We start from the raw sequence: 12,608 nt of genomic DNA, 5'->3' as shown, positions 1-12,608 counted from the left end.
TTCTTCTTCTTATTTTCCCCTCCAATCATTACTGCTATGGATTATTTTCTTTTGCGTGAACATGTGGGTCAAATTGCAATTTAGTCATCTTTTGGATGCTTCACCACGCGGCGGGTCAAATTGACCCAGCAGTGTTATCGCCGAAGGTAGCGGGAAGGCTAACACGGATGAAGCTATAAAAGGCCCCGCTGTTGCGCCGTGGATTATTTTGGACTCTTTTGTGCTCCAAAAGCGACTGATTGCTTGATGGGATTAGGCCAGCGCGGCGCAGCGCGGGTTCGCTAAACCACAATGGCGCCCCCCTCGCCCCGCCATCCGCCCCCGCCCCCTGCTGGCTGGCTGGCTGCTATAAAAGGGTACCCGGTACCTCGCACGCTCACGCTTCTGCATCGGACAAACATCCCGACGTCCTCCCAGTGCAGGTTAGACCTCTGATGATGATGATGATGATGATCAGTATCGTTTTATTGCCATTGTCAGCGAAAGGTACATTCACAACTCGGACTTTTTCTCGGTGTGATGATGACGATATTTTGATCATTTTACAAGGAGTTGATTCATGTTCTTAAGTGAACACTGCAGCAAAGTGCGAAGTGTTCCTAATGTATTCATTATGTTGTCAACGCTCGAACTTGGGGAAAATCTCGTCAAACGCCTCCGCCGGAATCGATTTCAAGTCTCCATTTATGTATTGGACCTGATTATATGATGAAAAGGTCAATATTGATCAAATACTGTGTTCGAGTAGGATTAGATGGGTATAAAATTCGATGCTTTATTCAATATGTAGATATTATGATTATGCCAGTTGAATAATATATTTGTTCTTTGTTGAACAACAAAGAAATATACATGTATAGATATTGATCATTTGTAAAATTGTTGTTCTTATACCGTTGAAAGTTGTTTTGATGTTCCTCTCAACCAAAATGTAATACTATAGTAATAGTACTATATAATACATCTGAACAAATTGAAATATAATAGAAAACTCCCAATTATTTTACTTGAATGATTCCAAAAAGAAACTATTATATAGATTGACTACAAACAATCAAATATAATTATTTATTTTTTTTAGAATTTTGATTATAGCTAACAAAAAAGAATTTGAAAATGACACGAGTACACTAGAAATATGAACAAATAACGAGAAATATTTTCAATATAGAAATGAGTTAGGAAATAATTTCCCTCCGTTTAATATATCTGTATGAAATAACATAACATTGAACTCGACTCTGTTGAACTCAATCGCGTGACCTGGTTAAATAAAGGTTTCATCCAATAATAAAGAGAAATAAAACAAACTTTTCTACGATGTTCTTCTTTGTCGAGATGCACGTGTAGCTAGAGATCGATAGAAACAAACCGAAAAAGTCGTATTCTTTTCTTACAAAGTATTTCTAATTGTGTCGATTCCTCAGAATTTCCCTCACTCAACGATGATCGCATTTGAACTCGCTGTCACGCTATTGCCGACGTGTCGATCATCGGCGCGGGGACGACCTGTTGATCCTCATCACGGAGCTTCTGGGGATTTAGCCTCCGATTAATTCGCCGATTGCCGAACGCCGATGATCCAGTTAGCGCTCCGGGAATAGCGTCGCCGTAGTCGTCCTCGTCGTCAATCACGCCGCCCTAATCCCATCGGCCGGGGATTAACCTTCCGCGACCCCGATCGGAATCTTCACAAACAATCGAATCGAATCACGTCAAACTTTGTTTTGTGTTTGCTTCATCAGAACGCTTCCAGACATGGCAAAGTAAGTTACAAGTGCAACCACACTACAACATTTCAAAACATGCTAAAAAAAAGAATTGTTACATTTTAAATGATTCGTTTGTCTCATATTATATTTATGATTTGGATCAAACTTTGAATTTTGATTTGCTCTTAATCAAATGTATTATATTTTTTTAGAGGTAAAATGTTGCCTATTTATGACAAAACTATTCCTTTTTAAAATTATATATTATACATTTTTCTCCAAAATATCCACTTTTTAGATTTGAGACAAAAAAAAAAGAGAGAAAATATTTTTGTTGCAAAACAATTTTTGTCCAAAGTATCCAACTTTCTTCTCCAACATATGCAACTTTTTAGAGAGCGAAAAAGTCCAATTTTGGAGAAGGAAGTCATCTGACCAAGTGAATCCATTTTGAAGGAGCTCCCAAAATGGTTGACGATGACATCACAGCTCCTCAAAATGACAAACACGCCAAAGGTCAAGGAGTCGCCGTTAAGCCTCGCCGTGGCGACCGCTCGATCCGCTCCACGCGCGACAGCGGATGCCGATTGGCCGGCGGGGATTAGCTCCGCCCGCCGAGCGTTATTAGGGATCCCGCTTGCGTTCCTGGAAGGACACGCCCCGCTCCATTATGATTGGCTGCTGTTTCCCCATAGGACACGCCCCTCTTCTTCCAGATAGCAAGACTTGTGTGAATCCCAGTAACCCTAACCCCAACCAACCCGAGCCCTCAACCTAACTATAACTAGCTTGACTCTTTTTGTGTTGTACAAATGTCCTCCATATTTCGAACGTCCGTCTCGTTCCGTCTGCGTAGGCCGCCCTTCCTGCGACGCACGAGCGTGTCCTGCCTAGAACACCAGTGGGATTCCTCAAAACCTTTCTCTAGCTAACTCTCGGCCAATCGCGTGTGCCGGCCACTGAGGAAGCACTTCCTGTTTTTCTTTCTCTTTCTCTCGCGCGCGCTCTCTCTCATCCAATCACATGAGAGCTTTTTTTCGTCGCGATCTGCAGAGTTTTCAAGAAGACGAGCGGCAATGGCGGCCTCACGCTCTACCTGGGAAAGAGAGACTACGTGGACCACGTCAGCAGCGTGGACACACTCGGTGTGTGTGTGTGTGCGTGTGCACGTTTTTGTGTCTGGACGTGTGTGTGTGTGAGCGGGGGGGGTCTTGAGTGGGTGAGTATGAATTTGCATGCGTGTTGCAGTTTGTGTGTGTCAGTTGGACTTGTGCGCATGTGAACGTGTGTGTCCGTTAGTGCGTGCGTGCAGCGGCGTGACACCCCACAACATGTCTTGTAGACGGCGTCGTCAAGTTGGACACCTCGAACTTCGGAGACAGAAAAGGTGAAGCCACAACCACTAACACACTCACAAGCTAACAGGCTAATATTCTAATGCACACACATGCTAACGTTTCTCATATGATAACATGCCAAAGGACCAATATGCTAACACTCATATGCTAACATTCAATACAATAACAAGCTGATCGTCGAACATGCTAACATTCTTATCTGCTATTATTCAAACATTCAAATACGACAACATGCTAAATCCTAAAATGCTAACATGCGGACGTATTAATACACTAACACATCATCACGTGCGCTGGAAAATGTATGTTTCATAAATACCAACTATGGCGTCTTTCGTTCTATACAACCTTCACATGCTTTATTGTTCCTTGTTATGACTGCTAGCTCTTTTTGGGCCATTTTGCGCGTCCTACTTGTTCCCGGCCATGTTGTGATGTTTTGCTTCGACTTCAGTAAGGGGTGGCAACTCGTAAGACCTTTCGCTCTCTTTGCCAAGACTTTTTTTTTTCCATATCTGCTAACGCGCGTCGGTTTGCCCTCAGTGTTCGTGCAGCTTTCGTGCGCCTTCCGCTACGGCAGCGTAGACCTGGACGTGATGGGCTTGTGCTTCCGCAAGGACATCTGGGTCCAGCACGTTCAGATCTACCCGGACGACCACAAGCCGGCGCTCGGCGACATGCACGATACGCTCCTGAAGAAGGCGGGAGAGGACGCCCGCGCCTTCACCTTCCAAGTAGGACTGGCTGCCCGACGCACACTAAATATGGATGCTGCTAATGCTGCGTGCTCACGGGGAACGTTTGCGCTCAGATTCCCAACAACCTCCCGTGTTCCGTGTCGCTGCAGCCGGGCCCCGACGACAACGGGAAGGTAAGCCGCGACACGTCGGCGCACGACAGCAGAAGTTCGCTTGAGCCCAATATGACATCATTCCAACTGGTTGCACGTGACGCCATCCATTCCGATCGGGTGTGTACGTGTGCGCTGCATTTAACGTCACGTGCGCACGTCGACGTCAAATCTGCCGTCATTTATCAAGACGGAGCTCAGTCGTCCGTTGAGCGGAGGAGTTGCGATTGTTTTTACACTTTTATTAAAACAACCGCACAATAACAAGTTATAAGTCGTTAAAAACAAGACCTTTGTCGCATGCCAGCTCTGGCTTGATGACGCCATATTTACGTGCGTAAACGATGACGTCACGGCGCGTTTCCGTCCAAACGATCGCTGCCCGGCTCCATTCCAAGTCAGCGTTTACTTGGCGAAAATAGACTTCTGATCGTTTGACGAAAGGAATATTCCACCCGTGTGAAACCTAATGAAATTCCATTCGGATTGGGCTTGTTTATTCCGGCTGAGGTGTTTATGTGGAACGTTTGCGTTGGCTTCGGGCTTCTAATCCGATTCCAAAACCCCCTCAAGTCTCTCCCGTGTGTTTCGGGTCTTCCCCGGCGCCTCGTCCCGGCCCTTTTCATTGAGCTGTTATTATGCATACCGCGGGACTTCTAGGCAGTCCTTTCCTCTTTGCAGCAGCCAATTGCATTGCAGCAGGTTAGCGGAACGTCTCAACTCCTCACAGCGCATCGGTGCGGCACTAACATTAGTGGTTCTGCGCGTAGGATAAAGAGAATAGCTCGAGGCACCACTGTCATAAAAAAACGGATCAACTAAAACTCTACGATATTGCGGGGTTTCACTGTGTGTGTGCGCGCGCGTGCGTGTATTGGTTCGTTCGTTCCAGGCTTGCGGTGTGGACTTTGAGGTGAAGACCTACCTCGCCAACAACAAGTCCAACCCCGACGAAAAGATCGAGAAGAAGTGAGTTCCGCGTGCCGCTCGGCGCCGCGTGCTCGCGGTCTCGCCGTGACGCCGTCCGTGTTGCCTTCAGGGACACGGCGCGCCTCATCGTGCGGAAAATCCAGTACGCGCCGTCTGAGGTGGGCGCCGGGCCCAAGGCGGAAATCTGCAAGAGCTTCATGATGTCGGACAAGCCCGTGCACCTGGAGGTGTCTCTGGAGAAAGACGTACGTAAATACGCGCCGGGGCCTTCGCGACAACAATTCTGGCCAAGAAAAAAGAGTTTATTCCTATTCCTATTTTATTTAGTTTTTAGTTTTTAAGTCGTATTTCATAAGGGGAAAAAATAAATAAAATAAAAATCTCTTTTTCTCAAAAGTATGTAATTCTTCTCAAAAATATATTTATCTCTTTGCGAAAACCCTTTTCTGGTTTCGAAAAAAGCCACATTTTGAAATCTGATGTTTTCACCCCAAAATGGTGAGCCTTCTCAAGACCAAAAATATTTTGGGGGGAAAAATGTGAAAATATACTATTCTTTTTTTATTTATTTATATATATATATATATATATATATTTTTTTTTTTTAATAGCCATTTTATTGCTCCAAAAATCAAACATTTTCAAGAAAATACACAATAGCTTTTTTCTTTTTTTTTAGGAAAAGTATGAAAATATAAGTCTTTCTTTTTAAATGCAAATGTTTTGAACTCAAAAGTGAAATGTGGCCGTACTATACCGAGGCGGTGCTTCTTTGGCAAACCGCCGGCTCGAGGAACTAGCGCGCTCGGTGAACGGCTGACGTAGCGGCTTTCGACTCCTGGGAGTCATTCAAATGTCGACGAGCGTCGTACGGTGCGCCGCGGACGTTGACGTGTTCCGTGCGTCGCAGCTCTACTTCCACGGCGAACCCATCCCCGTCCAGTTCAAGATCAACAACGAGAGCAACAAAACGGTGAAGAAGATTCAAATTTCGGTGGACCAAACCACCGACATCGTCCTCTACTCGGCTGACAAGTACACCAAGTGCGTCTTCTCCAAGGAGTTCGGGTAGGTGGCGCGCCGGCCGACGTGCGCCCGGCGGGCGTGAGCCCGACGTACGCCTGACGTCGGCTTTGTGCGTTCGGCAGCGAGACGGTGGAGGCCGGCGGAACCTTGGAGAACTCGCTGATCATCGTGCCGCTGCTGGCCGACAACATGGAGAAGCGAGGCCTGGCGCTGGACGGACGCCTCAAGGACGAGGACACCAACCTGGCCTCCTCCGCCATGTGAGAAAAACGCGCACGCACGCGGGTGGCACAAACGACTACCTGCGCATTCGTTTCAAAGCAGCCGTCTACAATGTGCTTTTTAAACACGAGATGTCACCGATGTCAAAAGGGAATTGAGTGCGCCATCATCGTTGGCGTTATTGCTCAAACGATATGAAGATAGTGCTTTGCCGCCACCTGGCGCGGTTGCGGCTTTTGACGGGTTTGACGGGTTCCAGGTTGCGCCCGGGTGTTGAGAAGGAAGTTCTGGGGATTCTGGTGTCCTACAAGATCAAGGTCAACCTGATGGTGGCCGGAGGAGGGTGAGTGCCCGCTCGCCGCCTTGCCGCCCGCCCGCTCCGCTCCGAGCCGTGACCTCACGTCTCGCGTGTTTTCCCGCAGCCTGCTGGGAGGACTCACTTCCAGGTAAAGGCGCCTCACTCTCACTTCCTGTCACACGACCGCCCGCCCGCCCGCCTCGGTTTGACTTTTGTTTGCGTTCCTTCACAGCGACGTCACCGCCGAGGTGCCGCTCATGCTCATGCACCCCAAACCGGAAGGTGACGTCACACGCGCGCATTTACTGTCCCGTCAAATTAAACCGCTGGCAACAAAGGTGAGGACACCTCGAAGGGAAAGTGTCCCAATTGGGCGCAAAGTGGCCATATGCCGTTGTGATGACGCGCCGTTGAACACACCTGAGACCTTGGGCCCACTTTGGACATTTTCACTTTGGCGTGTGCGCACTTTTGCATGTATGGCTGTGTGTGTCGACTTATTCGGAGCTGCGCAATTTAGCGTCATGTCTTTTCTTCAGCGTTGTCCCTCAAAAAGTGAGAAAATCTTGACAAACATGCCAAGGGGCGTGCTGATGTTTGTGTGCCAGTTTATGTGTCATAAGTCACGCTGCTCTTCCTCTCTCCTCGTCCTCCTCGTGGCCCGATCAGACTAAAGGCTGCGCTTCCGTGTAAGTATGTACGTGGCGCGACGGTGGACGCTTTTGAACGGTTCTCACATGTCGCAAACGTTGGCGCCTTCAGAGAGGACGTCGGCCCGCAGGTGGACACAAACGCAGGCGGGAAGCGATGTCACGCGGCGACAAGAAACGACCCCAGGGAGCAACAGCTGAGGAACGCGATTCTTTTCACGCGTACTCTTTTCCTTTCACTGTATGTTTCTGCCTGGTCTTGTCAAATTAAACATTTAAACATGTTAGGTTCTATGAACAGTGTGAAGGTGTCATTGTGTTGTGTTAGATGACAAATGAGACAATCGTGCGTTTTTGTCATAACAACTACAAGTGGCGGCACGGCGGTCGACTGTTTAGCGCACCCGCCTCACAGTCATGAGGACCCGGGTTCGATCCCCGGCCCCGCCTGTGTGGCGTTTGCACGTTCTCCCCGTGCCTGCGTGGCTTTTCTCCGGGCACTCCGATTTCCTCCCGCATCCCAAAAACATGCGTGCTGGGTTGAGTGAAGACTCTAAATTGTCCGTAGGTGTGAATGGTTGTTTGTTTCTATATGCCCTGCGATTGGCTGGCGACCGGTTCGGTGCGGACCCCGCCTCTCGCCCGATGGGCTCCGGCACGCCCGTGAGAAGCGCTACAGAAAATGGATGGAAGGATGGACGACGACAAGTATCAAGTGACCGAGGTGACAAAAGTACTCGCGCGCTCAGAGACTTGCATCAAAAATATTCGACACAAGTAAAAGTCCAAAAGTGCCGACTCTGAAAAGTACTTGAATACAAAAGTGGAGAAGAAAGTCAAGATCTTTTGTGAAGTCTACAAAGTACAAAAAAATCAATAAATACTCATCCATTTTTCCTGAAAAATCTACCCATACTAACAAAATGATTGCACCAACTTGTTTAAAGTGCAAAACTGGGCTTGAAAATAAATTTAAAAACATGTAATGAGGAATATATGACTTAATTTCAGCAAACTGATACAACAACAAAGTTTGCCTTGGCATGATTTCGTTTGAAAAATGTGTTTTAGTGTTTTAATCCTTGCTCAAACGTTGCCGAAGGTTTCGCCTCCAGTTTTCAAAGTAGCTCAATTTGTCCTTTTTGTAAAAAAAAAAAGTTGCTCGTGACTGGTGGCACTTTTCCACTCGAGCTTCAATTCCTCCAATTGCACCAAAGATTTTTCACAGCTGGCGACTGGTTAGCACGACTGCCTCACATGGTTGGTTGTTCCTATTGGCTGGCCACCAGTTGAGGGTGTAACCCGCCTCTCGGCCGAAGTCAGCTGGGATAGGCCCCGGCACGCCCGCGACCCGCGTGAGGAGAAGCCTACGGAAAATGGATGGATGGATTTTTCAAAACCAACCTGCAGTTTGCTTTCCGCCAGCAGAGGTCACTGTAGGCTAACTGACGCTTCAAGTAATGACCTCACCTCCGAAGGAATTTGCCCGAGCGGTTGAGTGCTTGATAAAAGCTTCGTTTCTAAAACGATAAAAGCGCTAGTTCCTCGGTAGTCTAAAGTCTAAGAAGTTGCTAAATCTAGCAACAAAAGTGCTAAGTTGTAGTCAACGATCTCATCAGAACGCGCCGAAGTGTGCAAAGACCGACCCTGCAGTTCCTCCAGGCGCCGTTGGGAGGAAGCAGCGCTCCCGGGACGTTCCGCTATGGGCAAACGAAGAAGAACGCGTGCCGTCATCGCAGCAGCAGCAGCAGCAGACACAGCAACATGTCGCTAAATGGAGGTTGGTTGGTTGGTTGGTTTGTTGCTGTGCAGACGTCGACACATGTTTGACACTCGTTGTGAACGCGTTGAACACATTCTCGGTTGTCGTTTGACTTTTGCTAACTTTGGCTAACCTTGGCGCGGTTTTCTTGCTAGCTCGGAGCTAGTTGGTCACAGTTGAGCTCAGTGGTGATCGCGAGCCTGATAAAAGTCACATTTGACGCTTAGGGCTGCTGCAATGTTTCAAGTCTAAAAAGGTTGTAACTCTCTTACAGAGAAGCCCCGCGCGTGAAGATAAAAAAAATCATCAAGCATGGTCGTTTTCTGTTTTGGTCGTCTTCTGTGTGGCAGATTCTGTTCCACCACCGATCTCGAATGCAGTCCTCCAAGACGGAAACCAAACGGGTTTTAACAAAAACGAAGAAGAAGAAACACTACCGGATATGTTGCGCAGATGTTTCCGAGCGTTCCTGAAAGGACCGGAGGCGGGACTGTTGTGGAATGGCTAAGTCGTCAAAAAACGACTTGCTTTCCAAAATACTTGTTGTCGTCTGGTGAACCCACTGTTATATAAAGTACGACATTGGGTATGTTAGTTCTTATTTACTGTCGTTTCAGGGCGCTTCTTGATTGGCTACATTCCGTTCCACGTCACAATTCGCGGCGTCTCGAGACTAGTCGGCCATCCCCGCACACGTGAAGATTTTTGGGTGGTAAATTGTCGACCCCGACCCTTTTCGGACCCTATTATTGTGACAAATCCACTCTTAACCAACACAGCTCAGACCTAATGATCAGCTTATCTGATGCTCATAGTAGACCGAAGACAGTCTGGCATTTGTCGTCCTTAGTCGGGAAGGGGCAGAATCTGGTCAAAAAGAGCCCAATTATCTTGACGTGTGCACTGGGCCTTAGGCTGCGTTGGGAATGGCTCGCTATATCCATATTGTGGGTTTGCCCATCATTTGTAGTGCTGTTGGAAGGTGACATGGTTATATGTTATAGCCTTTTTAGTGCCTTTAATGTATCCCGCAAAGTAGTGGACAACGGTGATCAGCAATACAGCCCCATGATTCATCGCTCCAATACGAGAGGAAGCTTCATGAGGCATCGTAACACTTTAGCCAATTGGTTCGCGCGATGCTTCATTTTTCGATGCTTCATGCGCACACGAAACCACCTGCTGGCCATGTGCATAATCACAGGCAGCTGGATCTTAAAACTCATTCACTGCCATTGACGGCCGTTAACGTGGAGGACTCCATGTTCCGACTCCACTATCACTGTAACGGATTTGGTTGTTGTTGTAAACTATATCCTCCCTCCCTCCCTCCTTCCTTCCTTCCTTCATCATATCCTTTGCGGTCTCTTTGGATTTCCTGCTGCCACATCAGAGGAGGAAGACTTGGAGTGGGAGCCCCCCACCGACGCCGAGATGAAGGTGATCCAGGCCCGCAGGGAGAGACAGGACCAGATCAGCAAAGTCATGGGGGGATACCTCCTCAAAGGATACAAGATGCTTGCCGAGTGCTGCGACGTCTGCGGGGTAAGACGTGCAGGCGCGCACGTGCGCGGAGCCATTTTGTGTCACTGTGCGTGTCGTCGTTGGTTTGCAGAACATTCTGATGCAGGACCGCACACACAAGAACTATTGCGTCTCGTGTCAGGAGCTGGACTCGGACGTTGACAAGGACAATCCTGGTAACACACACACAAATAGCACTCTACTAGGGTTGCAACAAAAAAATATTTTACTCATCGATTAATGTTGTTTATTAAGTGATGAATGGGATTTCCAAAAATAATAATTCCAGTCCCTTTATTGAAAAACAGGACATTAGTTCAAATTGACAGTGCAGAAAATGTACAAAAATCAATTGATGACCATTCGGTTCCAGTTTGGTGTGTAACATTTGTCAGAAAATTGGCACAAATGTTGAGCATTCGAAATTGGAAATTCAAAGCAGGTGATTGCAAATGTCTTGTTTTGAAAAAGCCAAGATAATCAGTCTGCTTTCATGGAGGGCGACAGATATCAGACAAGACTTACTGTTGAGAGGCTGAAATTCGGACAATTTGAAGTCCAAACTATTTGGGGATTGTTTAAATAGTCGTCGATTCATTTTATAATTGATTAGTTTTGATTCATTGATTAATTTTTGCACCTGTGGTGTTAATTTCTGGTGTTGTTTAATAATGCAAAATCATTTTTCATCCAAGTACTTAAGGAAATAGTCGTTTGTAGAAATATTCAATAGCTGCCGCCCTACTGTACAGTTTTGTACTGGCTAAAAACATCAAGTCATAACTATTCAAAAGAATGGAAGCAGTTTTTGCGTCATGATTTCCTACTTTACTATCAAGGAAAATGCGTCCACTATATAAAAAAATCTATGCATGTTGTGCTTCGGGAGTCTGGAATGCGTTCGGAATCATTCATCATTCCTGACTTCCAAATCACTACAAACAGATCATTTTGTTTTATTTTCGCGGACTGAAACGATGAAAGGAAGCCGCTCAAATCGCTCCATATCGGGATTCCTTGTGGACATTTTAGCAAAGTATATATCCCACTCAAACTCACTCTGGTGTTTTGTCAGCCCTCAATGCGCAGGCGGCGCTGTCCCAGGTGCGCGAGCGGCATCTGGCGGCTCACTCTCCGGCGGCGAGCGATCCGGCCTACGTCGACGGCGGCGCCGTCCCGCAGCCCAGACCGGAGCACTGCGAGGGGGCGGCGGCCGGGGGCAGAGCCGTCGCTCCCGCGGCCGCGCCTTCGGCACCGGCGCCGGCGGCGGCCGCCGGCGGCCCGGGGGCCGGCGCCGCCTCACCGGCCCCGGCCCCGGCGCCGGGCCGGGCGGCGGCGACGGCGGCGGCGAGCGCGGCCGCGCGACCGGCGGCCGCGCGTCCCGTGCTGCGGGAGGCCGAGGAGGCGGTGCTGAGCAAAATGCGCTGGGCCAGCAGCCAGCTGCAAAGTTGCGCCTCGCTGGAGTCCAGCATCCAGCTGTGCCAGCTGATCTCCAGCTGCGCCGCCTCCCTGCGGAGCCTGCGGGAGATCAGCCAATGAGGGCGCGCTGCCCTTTGAACTCTTAAGTGGGCTGTGACAAAGGTGTGATGCGGCACGGGTGAGCGTTGTTGTTTTTGTAAGTTATTTTCTCTTTTAAAAGAGGTCGGCCATTAAAATGATTCAAGTGTTTCCTTGGCAACCGTGTGTGTCTTTGTTCACATGACTGCCCCCGGCAAAAAAAACAAAACAAAAATTTGCTTTCCGATGGGAAACTTCAGTGGATGCTGAACTTCCACGTATTTGTCGTTCAGCATTTGCAAATTTGCTCGTTCGTAAATTTTAGAGTCTGTTGGTCACCGAAAAAGTCACCTGTTCGCAAAAACAGCAAACAGGTGAGTTTTGGGGCAAATAACAGAATAGGTTTAAAATAGTTTGGACACCTTTCATTCAGTAAGCTTGTTTTGTTTAAAAAAGGATCACTGGAACGCTTCCGTGCAGAAAGAACTGCTAAACCACGAAGGTAAGTTGCGTGCAGATTCGTGCTCGTGCTTTTTTTTGTATTGCATCACGCGTGGACCTTGACTGGCGACCAGTCTCGGTGGATGTATGCTGCCAGACAAGTCCGCTCGACCGCATTGGAAACGGATGCTTGCGTTACCTGCTGCCTCCACAAGAGGCCGCCAAATGCAAGCGGAAACAACCTGCGCCTTCGTCCGTAAACTGAAACAACAAATAAACAATGTGGAACTTGGTTTTCGCACGTTGACGTCACCCGGTTTGCTCTGGCGGGCGGGGTC

The 12,608-nt window shown here is 48.1% G+C and overlaps 2 protein-coding genes across 4 annotated transcripts; both read left to right on the top strand.

The window, feature by feature from the left end:
- Positions 1–276: 276 nt before the first annotated feature.
- On the top strand, positions 277–7,340 carry LOC133467714 (arrestin-C-like). 3 transcript variants are annotated; one of them, XM_061752894.1, is made up of 15 exons: positions 277–422; positions 1,746–1,766; positions 2,766–2,857; positions 3,055–3,099; positions 3,614–3,804; positions 3,882–3,941; positions 4,813–4,889; positions 4,960–5,095; positions 5,761–5,918; positions 5,999–6,136; positions 6,358–6,441; positions 6,521–6,544; positions 6,629–6,678; positions 7,066–7,085; positions 7,159–7,340. In XM_061752894.1, the coding sequence occupies exons 1-14, from the start codon at positions 292–294 to the stop codon at positions 7,068–7,070; spliced, it is 1,212 nt and encodes a 403-aa protein (XP_061608878.1). In that variant the 5' UTR covers positions 277–291; the 3' UTR covers positions 7,071–7,085; positions 7,159–7,340. The 3 variants fall into 3 exon arrangements, with proteins under 3 accessions (XP_061608878.1, XP_061608877.1, XP_061608876.1); XM_061752893.1 differs by having other exon boundaries at positions 6,629–7,085; XM_061752892.1 differs by having other exon boundaries at positions 6,629–7,340.
- Positions 7,341–8,679: 1,339 nt separating this feature from the next.
- Positions 8,680–12,000, top strand: znrd2 (zinc ribbon domain containing 2). Its single transcript, XM_061752895.1, has 4 exons — positions 8,680–8,826; positions 10,202–10,353; positions 10,424–10,508; positions 11,408–12,000. The coding sequence occupies exons 1-4, from the start codon at positions 8,811–8,813 to the stop codon at positions 11,869–11,871; spliced, it is 717 nt and encodes a 238-aa protein (XP_061608879.1). The 5' UTR covers positions 8,680–8,810; the 3' UTR covers positions 11,872–12,000.
- Positions 12,001–12,608: the final 608 nt, after the last annotated feature.

Source organism: Phyllopteryx taeniolatus, chromosome 17, assembly GCF_024500385.1.
Source record: "Phyllopteryx taeniolatus isolate TA_2022b chromosome 17, UOR_Ptae_1.2, whole genome shotgun sequence".
In the NCBI taxonomy this organism is placed as follows: Eukaryota; Metazoa; Chordata; class Actinopteri; order Syngnathiformes; family Syngnathidae; genus Phyllopteryx; species Phyllopteryx taeniolatus.
The sequence above is the reverse complement of the archived record's forward strand: the minus strand, read 5'-3'. Positions and strand labels throughout refer to the sequence as shown.

Bases quoted from the DNA above. Each gene is read 5' to 3' on its own strand.
- LOC133467714 (XM_061752893.1), top strand. From the start codon at position 292: ATGGCGCCCCCCTCGCCCCGCCATCCGCCCCCGCCCCCTGCTGGCTGG. The intron at 3,100-3,613 runs GTGAAGCCACAA...GTTTGCCCTCAG, and splicing joins GAACTTCGGAGACAGAAAAG to TGTTCGTGCAGCTTTCGTGC. The intron at 5,919-5,998 runs GTAGGTGGCGCG...TGCGTTCGGCAG, and splicing joins GTCTTCTCCAAGGAGTTCGG to CGAGACGGTGGAGGCCGGCG.
- znrd2 (XM_061752895.1), top strand. The intron at 10,354-10,423 runs GTAAGACGTGCA...GTTGGTTTGCAG, and splicing joins AGTGCTGCGACGTCTGCGGG to AACATTCTGATGCAGGACCG. The intron at 10,509-11,407 runs GTAACACACACA...GTGTTTTGTCAG, and splicing joins CGTTGACAAGGACAATCCTG to CCCTCAATGCGCAGGCGGCG.